Source organism: Talpa europaea (assembly GCF_964194135.1).
Source record: "Talpa europaea genome assembly, chromosome: 6".
In the NCBI taxonomy this organism is placed as follows: Eukaryota; Metazoa; Chordata; class Mammalia; order Eulipotyphla; family Talpidae; genus Talpa; species Talpa europaea.
In genome coordinates, this window is record NC_140072.1 from 96,135,851 (window position 1) to 96,156,412 (window position 20,562).

The 20,562-nt window shown below is 36.4% G+C and overlaps 1 protein-coding gene across 1 annotated transcript in view; it reads left to right on the plus strand.

Annotated features, from left to right (window-relative positions):
* ZC3H13 (zinc finger CCCH-type containing 13) overlaps positions 1–20,562 on the plus strand; it is a gene marked incomplete at its 3' end in the record, with an annotated part of 73,259 nt that overhangs the window by 43,049 nt on the left and 9,648 nt on the right. The window contains exons 7-14 of the mRNA XM_084234889.1: positions 2,498–2,808; positions 5,358–5,822; positions 8,636–8,827; positions 13,103–13,652; positions 17,007–17,110; positions 17,451–17,755; positions 17,876–18,635; positions 19,316–19,828. Of these exons, the coding sequence (XP_084091015.1) occupies positions 2,498–2,808; positions 5,358–5,822; positions 8,636–8,827; positions 13,103–13,652; positions 17,007–17,110; positions 17,451–17,755; positions 17,876–18,635; positions 19,316–19,828 (3,200 nt within the window). The remainder of the gene's footprint in view (positions 1–2,497; positions 2,809–5,357; positions 5,823–8,635; positions 8,828–13,102; positions 13,653–17,006; positions 17,111–17,450; positions 17,756–17,875; positions 18,636–19,315; positions 19,829–20,562) is intronic.

The window sequence follows — 20,562 nt, forward strand, 5'->3', positions numbered from 1 at the left end:
CTGATCCCTCCTCTGGCTCTGGTGAATTCTCTCACCCTCCCGCGCTTCTGACTGTACCCAGTGCTTGTATAAATAAATAAAAATAAAATCTCTAAAAAAAAAAGATTAGAATCACTTTAAAAAAAATTAAGAGTGAATTCTATAGTTTATGGGAGGGTAGACTAACTGCTCAGAAAATATGTGACCTGGAAAAGAAGTATGCCTCTGAGCCAAAGCTTGGAAGAAGGACACTGCATTACTTATCTAGAATTGTTGCCTCAGGCTGACTTAAAAATTACTCAGATCTTTAAAATCAGCTTACTATTTTTCTAAATTTATTTATTTTTCTTTTTTTATTTAAACTTTATATTCCCCATACAATTACAACCCCCTTATTATGACCCCAAGCCCTCCTTTCCCCGCCCCTACCCCCCATAGAGTGTCTCTGGTTCATAGTTGTTTGTTGATTTTGATATTTTCTTTCTTTTAGTTATTCTTTTTCCTGGTCCCTTATTTAAGTTTTCTAGATTCCTGCTATGAGTGAGACCATCCGGTATTTTTCTTTTTCTTTCTGGCTTATTTCGCTGAGCATGATCCCTTCAAGCTCCATACATGTTGCTGCAAATTGCATGTGTTTATCTTTTTTGAATGCTGAGTAATATTCCATTGTGTATATGTACCACATCTTCTTGATCCAGTCATCTATTTTTGGGCATTTGGGTTGTTTCCAAAGCTTAGCAATTGTAAACAGTGCTGCTGTAAACATAGGGGTCAAGTTACTCTTTGGAATTGATGTTTCTGTGTCCTTTGGGTAAATACCTAGGAGTGGAATTGCTGGATCATATGGAAGCTCTATGTTTAGTGGGTCCAGAAATCTCCACACAGCTCTCCATAGTGGTTGGACCAGTTTGCACTCCCACCAACAGTGCAGGAGAGTTCCTTTTTCTCCACATCCTCACCAACATTTGTTGTTGCTAGTTTTTTTAATATGTGCCATTCTCACTGGTGTAAGATGGTATCTCATGGTAGTTTTGATTTGCATTTCCCTGATTGCAAGTGATGTTGAACATTTTTTCATATGCCTGTTGGCCCTTTGCATTTCCTCTTCAGAGAAGTTTCTTTTTAGCTCTTCTGCCCATTTTTTGACTGGATTATTTTCTTTGTTTTTGGTGAGTCTCGTCAGCTCTTTGTAGATTTTTGTGATCAGTCCTTTATCATTAGTGTTGTGTGCGAAAATGTTCTCCCAGTCGGTGGGGTTTCTCTTTGTTTTTGTTATTGTCTCTTTTGCTGTGCAGAAGCTCTTTAATTTGATGTAGTCCCAGCTGTTTATCTTTTTTTTTTTTTAAAGTTTATTTTTTTAATTTTTTTTAAAGATTTATTTATTTTTATTTATTTATTTATACAAGCACTGGGTACAGTCAGAAGTGCGGGAGGGTGAGAGAATTCACCAGAGCCAGAGTGGGGAGCAGAGCAGGCAGAAGGACTGAAGTATACTGCTGAGGGGAGCAGCGGGCGGTAGCAGAGGTCTGCGCGCCATGTGGGACCCTCCTCTGGTGGCCGGGGAGCAGCCGGGGATTGAACCAGCGCTGCAGAGGCTGTGGGCAGCTTCGCAACCCAGCGCCCAACCACTGCACCACCGGGGAGTCCCCCAGCTGTTTATCTTTGCCTTCACTCTCACTGCTTTGGGTGATGTGTCTGTAAAGATGTCTTTGATGTGCATATAATGTAGTGTTTCACCTATATTTCCTTCTATGTATTTTATGGTTTCAGGTCTTATGTCTAGTTCTTTAATCCATATTGAGTTGGTTTTTGTATATGGTGTGAGGTAGTAGTCAAGCTTCATTCATTTGCATGTAGCGACCCAGTTTTCCCAGCACCATTTATTGAACAAACTTTCTTTGCTCCTTTGTCAAAGATTAGTTAACCATAAATCTGTGGGTTTATTTCTGGATTTTCTATTCGATTCCATTGGTCTGTGTGTCTGTTCTTGTTCCAATACCATGCAGTTTTGATGATTATGGCTTTGTAGTATAATTTGAAGTCTGGGAGTGTGATGCCTCCATTCCCTTTCCCTTCCCCCCCCCAGGAGATCCTTGGCTATTCGGGGTTTTTGGTGATTCCATATGAATTTCATCAATAATTGTTCTATTTCTTTGAAGAATGACATTGAAATTTTTATTGGAATAGCATTGAATCTGTATATTGCTTTTGGTAGGATGGCCATTTTAATAATGTTTATTCTTCCAATCCATGAGCAGGGGATGTCTTTCCATTTCTTTGTGTCTTCTTCTATCTCTTTTAACAGTGTTTTATAGTTTTCTTTGTAAAGGTCCTTTACCTCTTTTGTTAGATTTATTCCCAAGTATTTGAAAATCAGCTTACTATTTAACAGCAATGTGAATTAAATTTATCCTGGAATTATGTTTGAGCCATTATATTTTTGCTTGTTTGTTTATAAATAAGATCTTTCTTTAGCTGAATGAAGCCTCTTAAACATGCTTTTTATTTTTTCTTACAGGTCTACTTCCCCAGCAGGGCAGCATCATTCTCCTATATCTTCTAGACATCACTCATCTTCCTCACAATCAGGATCATCTATTCAAAGACATTCTCCTTCTCCTCGTCGAAAAAGAACTCCGTCACCATCTTATCAGAGGACAATAACTCCACCTTTACGACGCTCTGCTTCTCCTTATCCTTCCCATTCTTTGTCTTCTCCTCCAAGAAAGCAAAGTCCCCCAAGACATCGCTCTCCAATGCGAGAGAAGGGGAGGCATGATCATGAACGAACTTCACAGTCTCATGACCGGCGTCATGAAAGAAGGGAAGGTATGCACTATAATTTATTTTGATTTTTTTTTCAGAGTTCATTTATTTAAATATGTATTTTCTTTGTTTTAAAATTGGACAGATTTGTTGTTATAATTAGGGCTACAAGAGAACTGTGTCCTATTTAGTCTTTGTAATAGTCAAAGGTTCTTGAGAACAATAGAAGGTGTTTAATGACATGGGGCTATAAGCTCGGGCTATAAGCTATTAAATATATGTAAGAGGGCACTTATATATATATTCAGTTGATACTTAAGGTCTTTTACTTGAGTTGTCTAGATTTTTGGGCATTTGATTTTTTAGAGCATCACTGATTGCCTAATTAGTTCTTTAAAAACAACAGAGAAGTGAAGGGAAGAAAAGCAGCAAATCACAGAGCTGAGTTTAAAAGCATCAGAAGTGTTCTGATAAAGAGGTGAAGGCTGAGGGAAATATTTGGAAGATCATTGCAAACCAAGTGATCAATTTTCCAGGTGTAAGTCAATTAATTAGCAAAGCAGTTTCCTTTCTAGATCCTTAAAGAATTTAAGTTAACTTTGAATTTGCTAGTCCCTGTTCAAGCTGAGATGGTATTATTACCTGGCAATGCAGCTCTCCTCTCTTTCTATACTTCCTGCTTAAGCTTCTTGTTCTGATTAATTTAACTTAACAAGTCTTTAACCTTGCTTCTCCTGAGTTAGCATTCAAATATAATGAATACTTAAGCAATACTTGCTTACTTGCAATATTTCTCTTTAATATGCATTTGAAAAACCTCTCTGTGAGTATAGTACAGCAGTCTCCAATGAAACATGTTGAACTTAGTTATTTTTTTCCTACCAACAGTGTAAACAGTGATTAATCAAGTTATTTTATTCAAGAAAATGATGGATACATATATAGGGACTGGAGAGAGCACCTATTTTATAGAATTTTTCTTTGTGTACATGATTTTGGAAGCAGATGATCACAACAGTATTTGTGGAACATTGGTTAGATGGGAAAATTTTCTTATACCTATTAATTTTAATAAGATAATTTAACTAGAGTTGACCTGGATTACATACAGTATACATTTAGTGATAACTTATTGAATGAAAACTATTATTTCAAAACATAATTTAGTAATTTAACTGATTAATGAAGGGGAAATAATATGCAGCTTATAGGAATGCTTTTTATAGTAAGAACAGCTTGTTACAGGAAGAATCCTTTTAATAATAAACTATAAGTTAGGTTCTTTATAAGGAAGATGTTTCTTTAATCTCCCATTTAAAAAATGGGGCAAATACTTGTTCCTCTCTACTTTGTTATCATTTTCAAAAAAAGAATAATTTTAGTGAAAGAATGGTGATTTAAGTGAAGAATAAAATATAGTAACTATGTAATTATAAAGACAGGTGGGAGAATCATAAAAAGAGCACCTACTAAGTGAACACATTTTTGGGCACAGTTCCTGTTGGTGGACTACAAGGGATGCATGTACACAAAAAGGGATGGCGACACAGTGGATTCTTACCTAATGCTTCTGTCTTTACATGATATTTGTGGGCTTAGGCATATATACAAAGTATTTGAGAGTGGAAATAAGTTATTGCCGTGAGAATCTAGGGGATCTTGTGGATACTAGGTGTTTGGATGCTTGAGAAAGTCTATGGACTAGTCACTGAGGACAAAGAGAAAAGAAAGTGAATATACAGTATTACACAGTGTCCTAGGAATAAAGTTGCTGTAGTTGCTTAAAAAAGCCTCAGAGAGTGGGGCATTTCCAGAATAACAGCAAGTTTGAAAGGATAAAAGGACAGGATTTGTTCTTTGAAGTTTTCATGTTAATTCTTTGACTTCGTATGATATAATCAATTTATGCTTATTGTGGACATTTTTATACAATAGTTTCCAATCTTTGCAAATCCCCATGAGATATGGGGTTGACTAGACTGTTTAAACTCTGGATCTTATTTATACAATGAAAATTTTGGATTAAATTATCAGTGATGATTGTTCTAGCTTTATAAAAACTGAAATTTTGTCTTTATTTTTCTATGAGATGTTAGAAAATCCTTTTCTAAGTAGAGAAAACTTTATAGACAGGATTGTGATTCCATTAAACAGTTTAGGAAAAGACAGGGTGAAAAACAGTATCTCTTTACTGGCCAGTTGTAGGCTACTCTCAAGTGCTTAAATACATTTGAGTAGTCATGTGTAGTCTAGTCTTAGTGTAATATTGGTAGAGTTGATTGAAGTAACTGCATCTCTGATTCTAAAAGTGGTTTCTAAGAAGTAACCAACCAGTGACATGAGATCAGTTTATTTATTCTAATTGTTTAAGATCTGTAAGTGCAGGTAAATGGGGGTAGGAGAAGACAGCATTCAGAGTTTATCCAAGTGTTAATAGAATAATGTTTAGAATTTTACTTAAGTAAGGATGGTTTTAATTTTCTTTTTCCTATATATTTTCATCAAAGGACATGAGCAATTAATGTAATAAAGATTTTTTAGACTATTAATTATACTGATTTCCCAAAATTTCGTGAAAAAAATTATAGTTGATTTCCAAAATTGCATTACAGAGACGAGAGGGAAAAGAGATAGAGAAAAGGACACAAGGGAAGAACGAGAGTATGAACAGGATCAGAGTTCTTCCAGAGACCATAGAGATGACAGAGAACCTCGAGATGGTCGGGATCGGAGAGATGCCAGAGATACTAGAGACCGAAGGGAACTAAGAGACTCCAGAGACATTCGGGACTCCAGGGAAATGAGAGACTACAGCAGAGATAACAAAGAGAGCCGTGATCCGAGAGATTCTCGGTCTACCCGTGATGCCCATGATTACAGGGACCGTGAAAGTCGAGATGTTCATCGAAAGGAGGATACATATCAGGAAGAATCCCGAAGTTATGGCAGAAACCATTTGAGAGAAGAAAGTTCTCGTACTGAAATAAGGAATGATTCCAGAAATGAGTCTCGAAGTGAAATTAGGAATGATCGGATGGGCAGAAGTAGGGGAAGAGGTCCGGAATTACCTGAAAAGGGTAAGGTTTTTGATTTATCAGTGAATTATGTCTTGTACATTCATATAACGTAATTAGCTCTGTTAAGGTTTCTTTTCTAACCATATTCCATACATTCTTTATCATTTTGTCAAAGTAATTTCAGTTAATTGAATTTTGATATTCTCTATAAATTCTGAATAGGAATTATTAGCTAAAATAGAAGATAAAAGGGATTGACCTGTACTCTTGCTTGAGTGATAACTAGTCATGCCTACCATCTTGATTGATAGGGAACACTAAGCATATTGCTATCAAACAAAAAAGGAGAGTCAAAAATAATTTCTAGTAAATAGGAGTACATCTTTCCTTTAAAAGCATTTATCATCACTTAATCACTACTGACGTAAATGCATTTGACTGTCTCCAAATTGCTCTCTTCCTCCTGCCCTGTCTCCCTTCCCCAAAAAACATTGCTATAGAATTCTGATCACTTATTCTTTCCATGAGTCTGATGGAAAGTGCTTGTCGTTATAACAGCTTTAGATTAGGTTGAGGGTCTCTCACCTACTCTGGCATAGTTGTCTTGGCTCTTTTTGGCCCTTTGCTTTTTCACTTTTTAAAAAAAAAAAATTTCAAAGATTTTATTTACTTATGCATACAAGAGCTGGGATGTAGGCCAGGTTATAGGGGTGGGAGGGGGACTGTGTGAGAGGATTCACCAGAGACAGAGTGGAGAGCAAAACAGAAGGCTTGACTGAAATACACTGCTGAGGGGAGCAACGGGTGGACAGGAGAGGTCTGCTGCGCCATGTATTTCCCATCCTACCAACCTTTCTGTATCTTTTTGTTTTAAAGTAACTCTAAATAACTTAGAGTTATTAGACATATGTTGAAGCTTCTCATTGTATCTTCCTTGATTTTTTTAGCTTCCTTTCATTTTTCATCTCTATCTCTTCTAGATCATATCCTCATGTAGCTTTTTCTTTTTCACTGATTTTCTTTTTTTAAAGATTTATTTATTTATATGAGAACCAGGGTGCAAGCTAGATGTGCGGGAGGGTGAAAGGATTCACCAGAGACAGAGCAGGGAACAGAACAGGCAGACTGACGAAATAACACTGCTGAGGGGAGCAGCGGGCGAGACAGGAGAGATCTGCCATGCCATGTGGGACCCTTGCCAGCCGGCCAGCCGGAATCAAACTGGCGCTGCAGAGGCTACAGACAGCTTCACAGTGCACAGTGCGGCGTTCAACCGCCTGCACCACCAGGAGAGGCCCTTTACTGATTTTCTTTCAGCAACTTATAACTTGACATTTAACCCTTCCTTCCTAGATTTTATATGTAGCCCTTTTTAACTAACTTTTTTTTAAAAAAATGCTTTTAATTTTTTCTGGTCCTTAATAACGTAGTCTTTACAAATATGTTAGTTATTAAAATACACTAAATAGAGTTATGATATAATTCTTTTGGGCATAAAGCCTGTTATGTGTAAGGTGTGTGGGTATGTGTAGCTTTATGTAGTTTTATTTTTAAATCACTTTATTAAGGTACATTTGACATTAAAAAAGTCTACAAACTTGAGGAGCTTGGAGATATGTATACCTCCATGAAACCATCACAATAATCTGTGTAATCTGTGCCATAAACATATCCATCTCCTGTAAAAGTTTCTCCTGCCTTTTTTTTTTTTTTTTTAAGATTTATTTTATTTATACAAGAGCTGGGGTACAGACCAGATGTGTGGGAGGGTGAGAAGATTCATCACAGACAGAGCGGGGAACAGAACAGGCAGACTGAAATACACTGCTAAGGGGAGCAGTGAGCAAGACAGGAGAGGTCTGCCATGCCATGTGGGATTCTTGTGGGCCGGCCAGGATCGAACCGGCGCTGCAGAGGCTGCAGACAGCTTCACCGTGCGGCGCTCAACCACCTGTGCCACCAGGGAGGCCCTCCTGCCTTCTTTATTTATTACTACTTTACCATGTGTGTGATCTTCATATAAGTCTGCCCTCTTCCAGATTTTTGAGTTTCCAATAATAGTATTATTAGTTATAGGCACTACTTTGTACAGTATGTATCCAGGATTCATTCATCTTACACAGCTGTAACTTTTTACCCTCTGACTGATATCTGCCTTTTTCCTTTCCCCCCCAGACTCTGGCTGCCACCATTGTACTTTGTTTCTAAATTTTTTTTTTTTTTTGAGGTAATACAGGTTTCCAACACTGTATATGAATTCAGAGGTGTAAATTCACACCTCTAAAAATGTATGTTACCCACCATGCCCATCTCCAGTGTACTTTACCCTCCCCCATATGAGTTGAATTTTAGATTCCATATGTAAGTGGTATTATGTAGAATATTTGTCCTTCTGTGTCTGACTTATCTCAGTGTACTGTTGTCCACTCCATCCCTTTATTACAGATGGCTAGATATCTTTTTTTAAGACTGAATAACATTCCATGTGAAAATTATTACATCTTCACTATAAGCTGTAATCAGATGAATAAAATATTTTCATTATTTTCAAGATATTTTTGTGAGTTAAATAGAAATCAGTACTTTTTTTGTCTGGGGTTTGGGTTAATTGAATTGAGTCTTCTTGTTTTGTGATTCCATTATATAACTTCTTTTTATAGATAGGAAAAACTGGAATTTAATGTACCCAAGTCAGTCATTAGACAGTGTAAATTTTTGATCCAATATTTTAATACTTTTTCAACAATGATTATGACACTTTGGAATTTATATAAAGCACCTTTATATGTTTTGTGGGAGAAAAGATTATGATTGATGGAACTTGTTTAATAAAACAAATGTATTAAACGCTTGTGTGAATATTCTTTGTTTAGGAAGTCGAGGCACAAGAGGTTCTCAAATTGATAGTCACAGTGGTGGTAGCAACTATCATGACAGCTGGGAAACTCGGAGTAGCTATCCTGAAAGAGATAGATATCCTGAAAGAGACAACCGCGATCAAGCAAGGGATTCTTCCTTTGAGAGAAGACATGGAGATAGAGATCGTCGTGACAACAGAGAAAGAGGTTTGTTGAATAGAATACTACTAAATAGTGATCGACATTGATTGGGAGAATTGGTTATTTTAATCAATTTACTTTTTCATATAAAATGTCTTTTTAAGATGCCACAATAGAGACGTTATATTTACTCATAAAATCTTTTTGTTTACTTGGCTTAGAAAGACAGTCTATAAATGGCTAGTTACCAGTACCTATTTGGAAACAGGATAAAAACTAAGATGCCCTGGTGTATGTCTGTCACGTTAGCCAAATAGATCATGCCATTTAGGGAATGTAGATGTTTGGGTGTGTTTCAGGCATTTGAGATTCAGGAGATAATTATTTCTCATCTGAGCATCTTGGTCATTCACTCACTACCTGTGCAGAAAGAAGCAGCAACAAGAAAAAATGATGGTAGGGCTGGGGATTGTTTGGAGAAATATTCTTATTCTTTTTAAGTATATGCAATACTTTAATTAATTTTATATTCTTGTATATCCTAAGCGAAATACTTTCTGGTACTCTACTAGATGACATTTAAGAAGGGTAAAAAGTAAACCTTTATTTAACAAGGTTTTCTAAAAGACTGTAGGTATTAGGACCTTTAAGTATTTAAGATCATACAGAGGTGTTGTTAACCTTGGCTTGTTACTAAAGTGAGGTTTGCTGTACTGCTGAGAGTTATTTAATACTAACCTTGATGAAGTAGGGAATTGAATATTGATGCTTCATTGTGGGTTTGAATCCAAGAGGTACCCTTATCATCTTGAATATGGGTAGTAATGAGAGAACAAAGTCTATGATGCCATACACTTTTGATAGCGTACACGAGATCAGATAAGAGTTGGCTGGATTTAGTTCATTAGGGTAAGGCTTAATCATTTGGATTAAGTATGTGTAGGATTTCCTTGGTTATATGTAGATCTGGAGTTTATATGTTCTGTGTTGATGTCTGAAATTATTTCTTCCCTAACACTGATTTATCTCTTTTCTTCCTTTAATCTAACGCCATGTCCAGTAATACATTTTTCTAATAGCTCTTTGTTTTCTTTTTCTGGTTTCATATCCTTGCTCAGGTGTTTTCTTATCTCATACCTGAATTCAGTAGTAACATTTGGTTTCAGTCTTGTATTTAACTCCACACACATTGAGTTGCCAAGAACTTTCATAGTTGCTTGATAAATACTCTGTGACTTAGTATTCTTTATAATATTAAGTTGGACTATATGTGTGTGTGTGTATTCCTTTAAAATTCTATTGTCCTTATAATATTCCTGTGAGTATAGTTATGAAAGGGAAGTCATGCTTCACAGTTCAGATTTGAGCTAAGAAAAAGGAGTGATTCCCTCCCCCCCCCCCCCCCCCCCAGTATAACAGAGAAATGCGTTTCAGAGTTGAGATTCATACTCAGGTCTTCTGCTGCAAGTTCTGTTCTCTTTCTTTCTATTTTACTGTAATTATTTTCATAAATACCAGTTGCATGATTGAAAAATAGAAATAAAGTTTTGAGGTTAGTGATATATTCTACAAATATCTAATGAGTACCTGTGCTTTTTTTCTAGGTTCTTAAAGTAAAATAGTTCTTTGTCCTTATAGAATTTTAAAGGGGGAAAATTCTACCCATTAACCCCAAAGGGAGATGATATTTGAGGGCTATCAAGGAAACAAGACCCAGATAGAAATAAAGAGAGGGACCTACTTTAAATACTGTTTATGAAAAATTTGAGGAATTGGTATTTATGTAGAGTAAAAATAATATGTATTCTCCTAGAATTTGATAAAATACCAATGTGGCTCAAGTATGTTGAGCAATAAGGAGATTGATAGAGGCCAAGGGTAGATATGTAGCCAGGCATTTTGCTCTGTGCTCAGGAATTTAACTCTTTCCTTCAGTTCTTCACAAGCTAATTAGGGTACAAATAGAAAATTTGAAGTGTGAGAAGTGCTACTATTATAAAAAGTTATGTGAGAAGACAAAGAGTAAACAGAATTCTGGGAAGAGCCAGGAAAGATTCCTAAAGAGTAGACATCTGAATTAGGGCCTGATGGATGAATTAATTTGCAAGACTCAACCATGAAAGAAATACTCCTGAGAGAGGGTACAGTAAAAGAAACAAATGCTTTGGAGTATATTTTAAAAAAAATTGTGAGGTTGGGATAGAGGTATGCTATAATTGATAGGAAAGGGAAGAAACTAGGAAAAAGGATTGGTGAGACTATCAATGAGATTGTAAATAGCCTAAGAAGTCTGGCTAATAATTTTGGGTTTAACTGCTATTTCTCTGCCTACAAGGTAGCTGTCTTTAAATGGGTGGAAGAAATAGAGTTTTCATAAAATAAGTCTTGAGAGTCTGGGAAGAACTGGAGACAAGGGTAACAACCAATAAGGCTGTATGACACACATTTAAGAAGAGCTCATCAAAGTCTGAGTTAATATTAGTTACAAGGATGGGGAGAGGAAATGGAATAAAAAATATTTTGAGAGTGCACTTATGGTACTCAGATATGAGACTTGGACAACTCAGATGTCTAGCTTTCATGAAATGGGTATATCATTCCTTAAATTTTTTCATATGTAGTAAGAAAGGAATTCAAAGAGAAATACATGAAGAGAAGTATATGTTGGATTAGCACATTTAGAGGGGAGATTGTTTAGAATCTTAGAGTGGTATTTTCTCCTTTTCATTTTCTTTGAAATGAGGAACAGTGTCATTTTGGTTGTGAAAATTTAAGTTTCTATGTATCAAAAAAAAGGTCTTAGTAAATTAAAAGTCTATTATCAGACATTGGTAAAAGATTCAAGTGTGAATTGCTATAGGTTGCAATGTGGAATTTATTTCAGGTTGCTTTTATAATCATTGTGACATAATATGACCCCATAATCAGGAATTCAGACAGTTTAAGACATGATTGTATACATTCCAGGAATCCAATGTGTAGTGCAATGGAATCATTTTAAATTTAAGTTGGTTTCAGCAAAGGTAGAAAGGCTTAAGAGAACTAACTTCCGATCTTATGTTCAAATGAGTCTCTGTGGCTTTGGAATGTCGACTTCTGGATTAATTTCTTTGTATTCAAGAAGGAGCAAAAGGGGCTAAACAAGGCTTCTAGTTTGTTGTAGGTCTAGAATTCTGTGTACTTTTGTGTCTTCATCTGTTAATATGAATAATTTTTGTTTTTTCTCACCTGTAATAAAGGAATTCAAATTACTTTATTGAACCCTTCCCTAGAAACAGCCTTAAGTTACTCTGCTTATTAAGTTGGTGTTAGATATTCCACTTACAAATCCCTTGGCCATATTGCAGTGTCACCTTTATGACTAACTGGTAAACATAAATAGTGTGAGAAAATATAAACAGTACAGCGGCCTAGATCCCACCACAGTGAACTACTTTCAAAAATGGCTATCTCTGAGGATAAGTTCATACCATTTTCTTACACATTTTTTGATCTCTGACTAATTTCCTGCTCAAATGAGCATCTGAGCAGGGTGTATTCACTTTTTCTGTGTTTATATAATTCCGTGTATGGGGGGAAATAAAATATGATGAGGTTATCAGTTATCTTTTTAAGAAAACAGCTCTTCATCTGAGTACTCAATTATATTGGCTTAGTTTCTTAGTAGTTATTATTAATACATAGACCACTAATAGAAAACAGTTTTTACATTTGATTATTTCAAGATTGCTAAGCAACAGTACCCTTAATAGTCTAGTCTATGATAAATTGATATTGCAGCAACAAATATTGACATGTTTTATTCTACTATATTTTCCTCACATAATAGCTGCACTTTGATGTGTATATATTTTGGCCTGAATTAGAGGTGTGACTTACGAGGGAAATTTTTTTTTTCCTTCAGCTCCTATGTTCTACACCTCCTGCTGCCCCTATCCTTTGCCACCAGTGTTCTCAGGTCCTGCTGGGGGGACAGAGAAGATCAGAGGTGAAGGGTAGAGATGGCAGAAAGTGGGGTTGGAGCAGTGGGCTGGAGGTAGGGTAGGGAGCATGCAGAGAAAGATCAAAGGTGGATCAGCGGGAGGTGGGAGGGGGTTGATGGGGAGCAGAGAAAAATGGTAGTGAGAGGGCAAATAAAAACTACCTTAAAGGAAAAAAAAATGTTTTTAAACATCTAGGGGTGATTATTTGGATGATTAAATTAAAAGTAAATATAGTACCTGGTTTATACTTGTTGCCAGTGTGACCCTATACACAGATAAAATCTAAGATTTGCCATACTGTCTTGCCAATTGGTTGTCTGTCTAATTAATCATTGACAAAACTTGGTTTTCATTGTAGATCAAAGACCAAGCTCACCAATTCGACATCAGGGAAGGAATGACGAGCTTGAGCGTGATGAAAGAAGAGAGGAACGAAGAGTAGAGAGAGTGGATGATAGAAGAGATGAAAGGGCCAGAGAAAGAGATCGGGAGCGAGACCGAGAACGAGAACGAGAGAGGGAGCGTGAGCGGGATCGGGAGAGAGAGAAAGAAAGAGAACTAGAAAGAGAGCGGGCTAGGGAACGTGAGCGAGAAAGAGAGAAAGAGAGAGACCGTGAAAGAGAGAGAGATCGTGACCATGATAGAGAGAGGGAGAGAGAAAGGGAGAGAGACAGAGAAAAGGAACGGGAGCGAGAGCGAGAAGAAAGGGAGCGAGAAAGAGAGAGAGAACGGGAGAGGGAGAGAGAACGAGAGCGGGAACGGGAAAGAACTAGAGAAAGGGATAAAGAAAGAGAGCGTCAGAGGGATTGGGAAGACAAAGACAAAGGACGGGAGGAACGCAGAGAAAAGCGAGAAGATATCCGTGAGGACAGGAATCCCAGAGATGGACATGAGGAGAGAAAGTCAAAGTAAGCATGATTGCAGTTGATTTTTCTAAAGTTATATTTCAGTGAAGACTTTGAAAAATTCCATTGAGTGCTTTTCAGAGTGCTCATTCTTTTTCACTCAGTGTATTTTCCTGTATTTCAACTTTTTGTATTTGTTGTTCAAATTCTTTTGGATTGTCTTTTAAAAATGTAATTTTCCCGGTCTAAAATTTCAATCAAGGAATATAATTAATCATTTTTGTTTACTGACTTTAACAAGACTCCAATGTAAAAGTGATAGAAACAGTGAACTTGTATTCCATCACATCTATTTTATAACTAGTTTATACTGCTAACTAGTCAGCAAGAGATGTTGCCTTTGCTATTCTTGATAATCCTTCATGAGTACTTGTAAATTTGGGGTACTGCCCCCAGGCTAGAGACGCAATCACAATGTCTTTGAACTGAGGGAGTTCCTGTTACCTCTGCATGGCTTAATAAGAAATACGGTGGTGTCTTCTCAGGCACTGGAATTACGTAGTTGGCTATTGAGGCCAAAAGAGTGTTCTTGTTATCTCATAATATATCTGAGGGTATTTTCTTATTCTTCACTCTCTTTTTAACCAAAAAGAATTTATTTGCTCCGGTATCTAGTAAGTCCAAGGTTAACTTTCACTTGTTGCCATATAACTGTACCCAAATTCTCGAAACTACAGGAATGATATTTCTCCACTGTTTTTTTCTGTGATAGGCCCTGTCTCAGAAGGGTTTTCTCCTATATAATGACTGTCATGACTAAGATGGGCTCAGGGTTAGACCTCTCAGCTTAGCAGCCCTCTCTGTGTTGGGGCAATCATTAGTTGAGGAGTAGGCAAGGGAGCTAAGCCAATGATTGCATCCAAGAGAACTCTGGACTCGGGTTGCTCAGTTTTCAGTTTTATAGTCACAAAAGCAAACACTGGAATTCACTGCTTAAAAAAAAATGGAGTAAAAGAATGATTACATTTGCTAAAACAAACTGTGGGATTTATGTATCAGTTTCTTTGCTCCTACCTCCACCTCATTTACCTAATGGGGAATACAGGCTTCCTGCTTTGGACTTTTTTTTTTTTTTTTTAAATCATTGCTGTTTTGGGTTATGGTTATGAACAAACAGCAAAGCACAGAAATGGAGGCATCTTCTATTAGGTCTTGGGTTTCCTTCAGTATGTATCCAAGGTTTTCTGTAATAGCCTCTGGCTTCCCTTTCTCCACATTTAAAAAGTATCTTACATTTACAAAAAACTCAGTTACTACTTTTCACACATCTAGGCACACAATAATAAATTATTTTTCTTCCCTCCTCTGACCTTTTTAGCTCTCTTTCATCTAAGATTGATATTTTGAAATCTTGTTATTTATATTATCCTGTCCTATAACTTGACTAGTATTTTTCCATGTTTCTGATCTCTGCTTTTAATAGTAAAGGTTACTTCTAATTTTTTGTGGCTCAACACCCCAAGTGTCGATAGGGACCCCAAAAATGTAGGCATCAAACACCTCTATATGGATAGATGTTTTCATCAATTGTCATTTCAGTAGTTGAATTTATTTAGCACTTTACTAACAGATGATTAATCTAATTATGGGTTTGCTGAATTTCTCTAATATTCATTTTATTGTTATTTTGTCACTGTATATTTTCTTGAAATTAAAGTTTTTTGTTTTTTAATTTTCACTTTATGCTAGTATACCAGTTATCTCTTGCTGTTTGTCAAATCACCCCAAAAGGTTTTGTTGTTGTTTTTGTTCATTTGGGCTGGAGTCAGCATAGCAATTCTTCTGCTAGTCAAGTGAGCTTGATCATTCATGTGTCTACAGTCAATCTGGTTATTCATTCAAGTCTTAATGACCTAAAATGACCTCACTCACATGTCTGGCAGTTGGTGCACACTTTCGGTTAGTGCATCTCATTTGTCCTCTCAATGACTTCTCATTTTTCAGTTGTTTTAAATGCTTCTTTGGCATTTAATGGTAGAAACATACCATGAGGTCAAAAGTAGAAGCTTTAGGACTTCTTGAGTCCTAACTCTCCAAATTCACAGTGTCTTTTTTACCACATTCTCTTGTCAGCTACTGTCCCGGCCCAGATTCAATGGATAGGAAAATAGACTGCTAAGTGATTGAGGAACTTTTAAATAAGGAATTGTACAAGCTTGGGTCTGTGAGTTGTCTATATCTGGAGCCTCCTTTAGGAGGTTGCTCATTTATATAAATAATCAGCCAAGGAGATAACATATGCTACAGTATGTTTCTTTTGACCATAGTTTTTATATACAATGTTAGTTAAAAAAAAAAAACAAATAGTTGGTCACAATTTAATGAAAATACAGGAAACACTAGAAAAATTAAGTGCCTACAGATATAAATCAATACTCATTTCAAATTCAACTAATGAACAGAAGTATAATGAACATATGAATTACTTTGTAATTTATTTTTAATTGAGGTAATATGGGGATACAACCACATATATACTTCAGAAATACAGGTCCACACCGCTTCTGATGCATATTTCCAAACCATACCTGCCACCATGGCACCCACAGTCCATTTGGCCACCCTCCACACTTTGCTCCCATCTTTCCATCCCCCTTTGGTATCCTCAACTCTACAGTCGGATTTCTAGTTTGTTTTTGATATGATTTCGTCTGACATTTGTTTTGTTTCTCTGTATTCCACTGAGTAAAATCATCTGATATTTGTCTAGCTCCATGCATTATTAGTCACCTAGCAAGTGATTTAGTTCTGAGAGAGAAACAACGGTACTTTGCCCAATATGCCTGGTCTTGGACTTATAATATGAGTAATCTGTTCCTCTTTGCAATTTTATGAGATAGAGCCTCATTTTTTCCTCCTATTTTCAACTGAGAAAACTGTTTCAGTGACTTCAGGGTACTTACTTACCTAAAGTTGCATTGTAAGTATCATGACTATAAGTTGAACACTTGTCTTTTTTATTCCAAAGCCAGTACGAGAGTTACTCATTTGACTTTCTAAAATAATGTATTTCTATACATAAAAATGAAAGTTTTAGTATAGGGGTACATTAATATGTTGATTCCTCTGCTGTATGTTACCATCTTGCAATATGTAAATCTGGTGATTTTCATTTGAGTGACTCTACATGTATAGTGAAGAAAGGAAGAGTTATTGCTATGTAGTTTAAGTACACAATTGTAAGTCTTAAGGAATGAAACGTTATTAAAGATGCTGAATATCCTTTGTATATCGCTCTGAATATATATCCCACAATTATATATTCTAGTTATAGGAAAGAATAGTAAAAAACATACTGAGGAAATCTTGTTTTCAGCCCCTGATATTTTATAAATTATATCTGTTTGTCCATTTTAGGAAACGTTATAGAAATGAGGGCAGTCCTAGCCCTCGTCAGTCACCTAAGCGCCGGAGAGAACATTCTCCCGACAGTGACACCTACAACAGTGGAGATGATAAAAGTAAGCAGAATCTACTTTTTGTGTCTGTATGTATTGATACTCATTTGCAACTTTGAGACCTTTCTTTGAAATTAGTAGGAAATGATGAATTAATATATAAATTTTTCTTACTTTGCTACTTCTGAATATCTTATGTGACTAAAGTTTATATTGGAAATAATCATTTCATCATAATGGCACTGTCATTTCCTACTATTTGTAGTAGAGCCCTATATTTACTGATATTGCCATTTTTAAGGTCTTAAAATGAAAAGAGAGAATGGTTTATTATTAATTATATGTAACTTGCAATGTTTGTTAACCTGGTGTAAGTGTGATTACTTTAAACTTTTTTGTATAGATGAAAAACATAGACTCTTGAGCCAGGTTGTTCGACCTCAAGAGTCTCGTTCTCTCAGTCCATCACACCTTATAGAAGACAGGCAGGGTAGATGGAAAGAAGATGATCGTAAACCAGAAAGAAAAGAGAGTTCAAGACGTTATGAAGAGCAAGAGCTCAAAGAGAAAATTTCCTCTGTAGAGAAGCAGAGAGAACAGATAGAAATCACAGAAAGCTCAAGAATTCGTCAACAAGACATGATAGGACACCACCCATCTGAAGATCGAGATACATCTGATCGAGCTCATGATGAAAACAAGAAAAAAGCAAAAATTCAAAAGAAACCTATTAAGAAAAAGAAAGAGGATGATGTTGGAATAGAAAGAAATAACACAGAGACAATGTCTGAAGACAGTCAAGTATTTTCACCAAAAAAAGGACAAAAGAAGAAAAGTGTTGAGAAAAAACGTAAAAGGTCCAAAGGTGATTCCGATATTTCTGATGAAGAAGTAGCCCAACAGAGTAAGAAGAAAAGAGGGCCACGGACTCCACCTATAACAACCAAAGAGGAATTGGTTGAGCTTTCCAATGATAAGGATGGTACTATGGAGGATTCTCAGAAAAAGGAAGATACAGCATTCAGTGACTGGTCTGATGAGGATGTACCCGACCGTGCAGAGGTAACAGAACCAGAGCATGCTTCCACAGCTGTTACTCCTGGAAGGACTCCTTCTCCATCTTCTCTTCCTCCTCCTCCTCCTCCTGTTGCTACTAATACAACTGCTTCTTCCACCAGTGCTACCACCACCTTCAGCACATCTACCACCATTTCTGCTTCTGCCTCCTCCGCCAATGCCGCTTTTACCAGTGAAGACTCACACAGAAAATGCCATAGAACACGAGTGGAAAAAGTTGAGGCTCCTCATGTTACTATAGAAGATGCACCACATCGCAAGCCAGTTGATCAAAAGAGGAGTAGCAGTCTAGGGAGCAATCGGAGTAATCGTAGCCATACATCTGGTCGCCTACGCTCCCCATCCAATGATTCTGCCCATCGAAGTGGAGATGACCAAAGTGGTCGAAAAAGAGTACTGCATAGTGGCTCAAGAGATAGAGAAAAAACAAAAAGCATGGAGATAACAGGAGAGAGAAAATCTAGAATTGACCAGTTAAAGCGTGGAGAACCCAGTCGAAGTACTTCTTCAGGTAGTAAAATTAAATTATAATCTAGCAATGTTTCCTATGTTAGTATATTATGTACAAATTATAATTTTAAAATAAATGCTAAATTGATTACTTTATACACTGCCTTAAATTTCAAGAAACATGAAAGTTTATCCCACTAAAATGTTACCTGTTACCACATCAATACCAACATTGTCATAGAGGTACACTTAATGATATCATTCAGTTTAATGTCAGAATTTTAGTAGTATATCTTGGTGAAGGGCTTATGTATTCAGGTCCCTTACTATCTAAAATTTTAACCTTCTTGCTCTTCTTCCTGCAGCTAATACTTTCTCTTTTGACCACAGAAAATAAGGTAGGGGGATAGGAAGAGTTCAGGCAATAAAGTGATCAGTTCTAGTCATGCTTAACCATGTCATGAACTTACTTCTTTGAAGATATTTTGTGGTTATAGTGGAAATAGACAAGGGAAAGAAATATGTTTTTAATATTTCAGTTAGTACTTAAACTGAGAAGTCAGTTTTTCCTTAAAATTCATTCTTTGGATAATTGGGAATACATATAGAAAAAGATAAATTGTAAGCTATAAAGGACCCTAAAATGAAGTATTGAATTTTCAATTTTATTGTGTTATCTCTTGACATACGGCACACATGTGTGTATGTATATAATATGTATGTTTTTGTTTTTTTTTATAGATCGCCAGGATTCAAGAAGCCATAGTTCAAGAAGAAGTTCTCCTGAGTCGGATCGACAAGTCCATTCAAGATCTGGGTCGTTTGATAGCAGAGATAGGCTTCAAGAACGAGATCGATATGAGTATGATAGAGAGCGGGAGAGAGAGAGGAGAGATACAAGGCAGAGAGAATGGGACCGGGATACTGATAAAGATTGGCCAAGGAACAGGGACCGAGATAGATTACGGGAACGAGAGAGAGAACGAGATAAAAGGAGAGATTTAGACAGGGAAAGAGAGAGACTAATTACTGATTCTATGGAAAGGGACCGGGACAGAGACAGAACTTTTGAGAGTTCTCAAATAGAGTCTGGGAAACGCAGTGAAGCCAAACTGGAAAGTGAACATGAAAGAGACCTAGAAGGCATCTCAAGGGACTCTCTAACTTTGGATAAAGAAAGGCTGGATAAAGATCTAGGATCTGTGCAGGGATTTGAAGATATAAATAAAGCTGAGAGAACAGAGAGTATGGAAGGTGAGTGTCATACCTTTTTGTCTGTTACATTACTCCATTCCATTTCAGTTTCATAGGAAACACATTTTGAAAAGTTGTATTTTGACTTGATTGGTTTTTAGGGAAAAGCCTTGATACTTGAAAAATGTTTCTCATCAGTATTATCAAGAAGGTAGAGTTGGTTTAAATAAGTTTAAATGAAATACAAGATTACTTAGATGCAGTGTCTGTAGATGTTAAAGTTACCACTTCTCTGTAGGTGTTAAAAAGAATAAAAAATCTTGAAGAGGGATTTAAATAGCTTTTAGTGGTTTCTGTTTTCTAGGACAATTGAGAACAAATATGTAAAACAGTAACACTATCTGAAATTACATTTAATGATAGGTTGATTATAGAACCGTACTGGCACTCTCTACTCCTAGAATGCTGAGAAGTCCTCAGCAATCCCTTGGTGTCCAGTCAGAACCTACTTCAAGTGTGTGGAACATCACTCTTCATCCTTCATCCCCATCTACTATAGAAACTCAGTCATGTTTCTGCTTTCTTAATCTTTGCACTGGCTCTTCCCAGTGACTTCTTGTATCTTTTTCCTTCTCTCTTTCTTGCTGGAAAAAAATCCCAAGTCTCTACATTTTTCTCTCTCAAACCTTCTCTGCTAAATACAGTTATTCTCTCAAATTGTCATAGTACCTTGTTTATACATCTTTTATAGCATCTCCATACTGTATTATAATAGTTTCCTTGGTTTTCTCCTC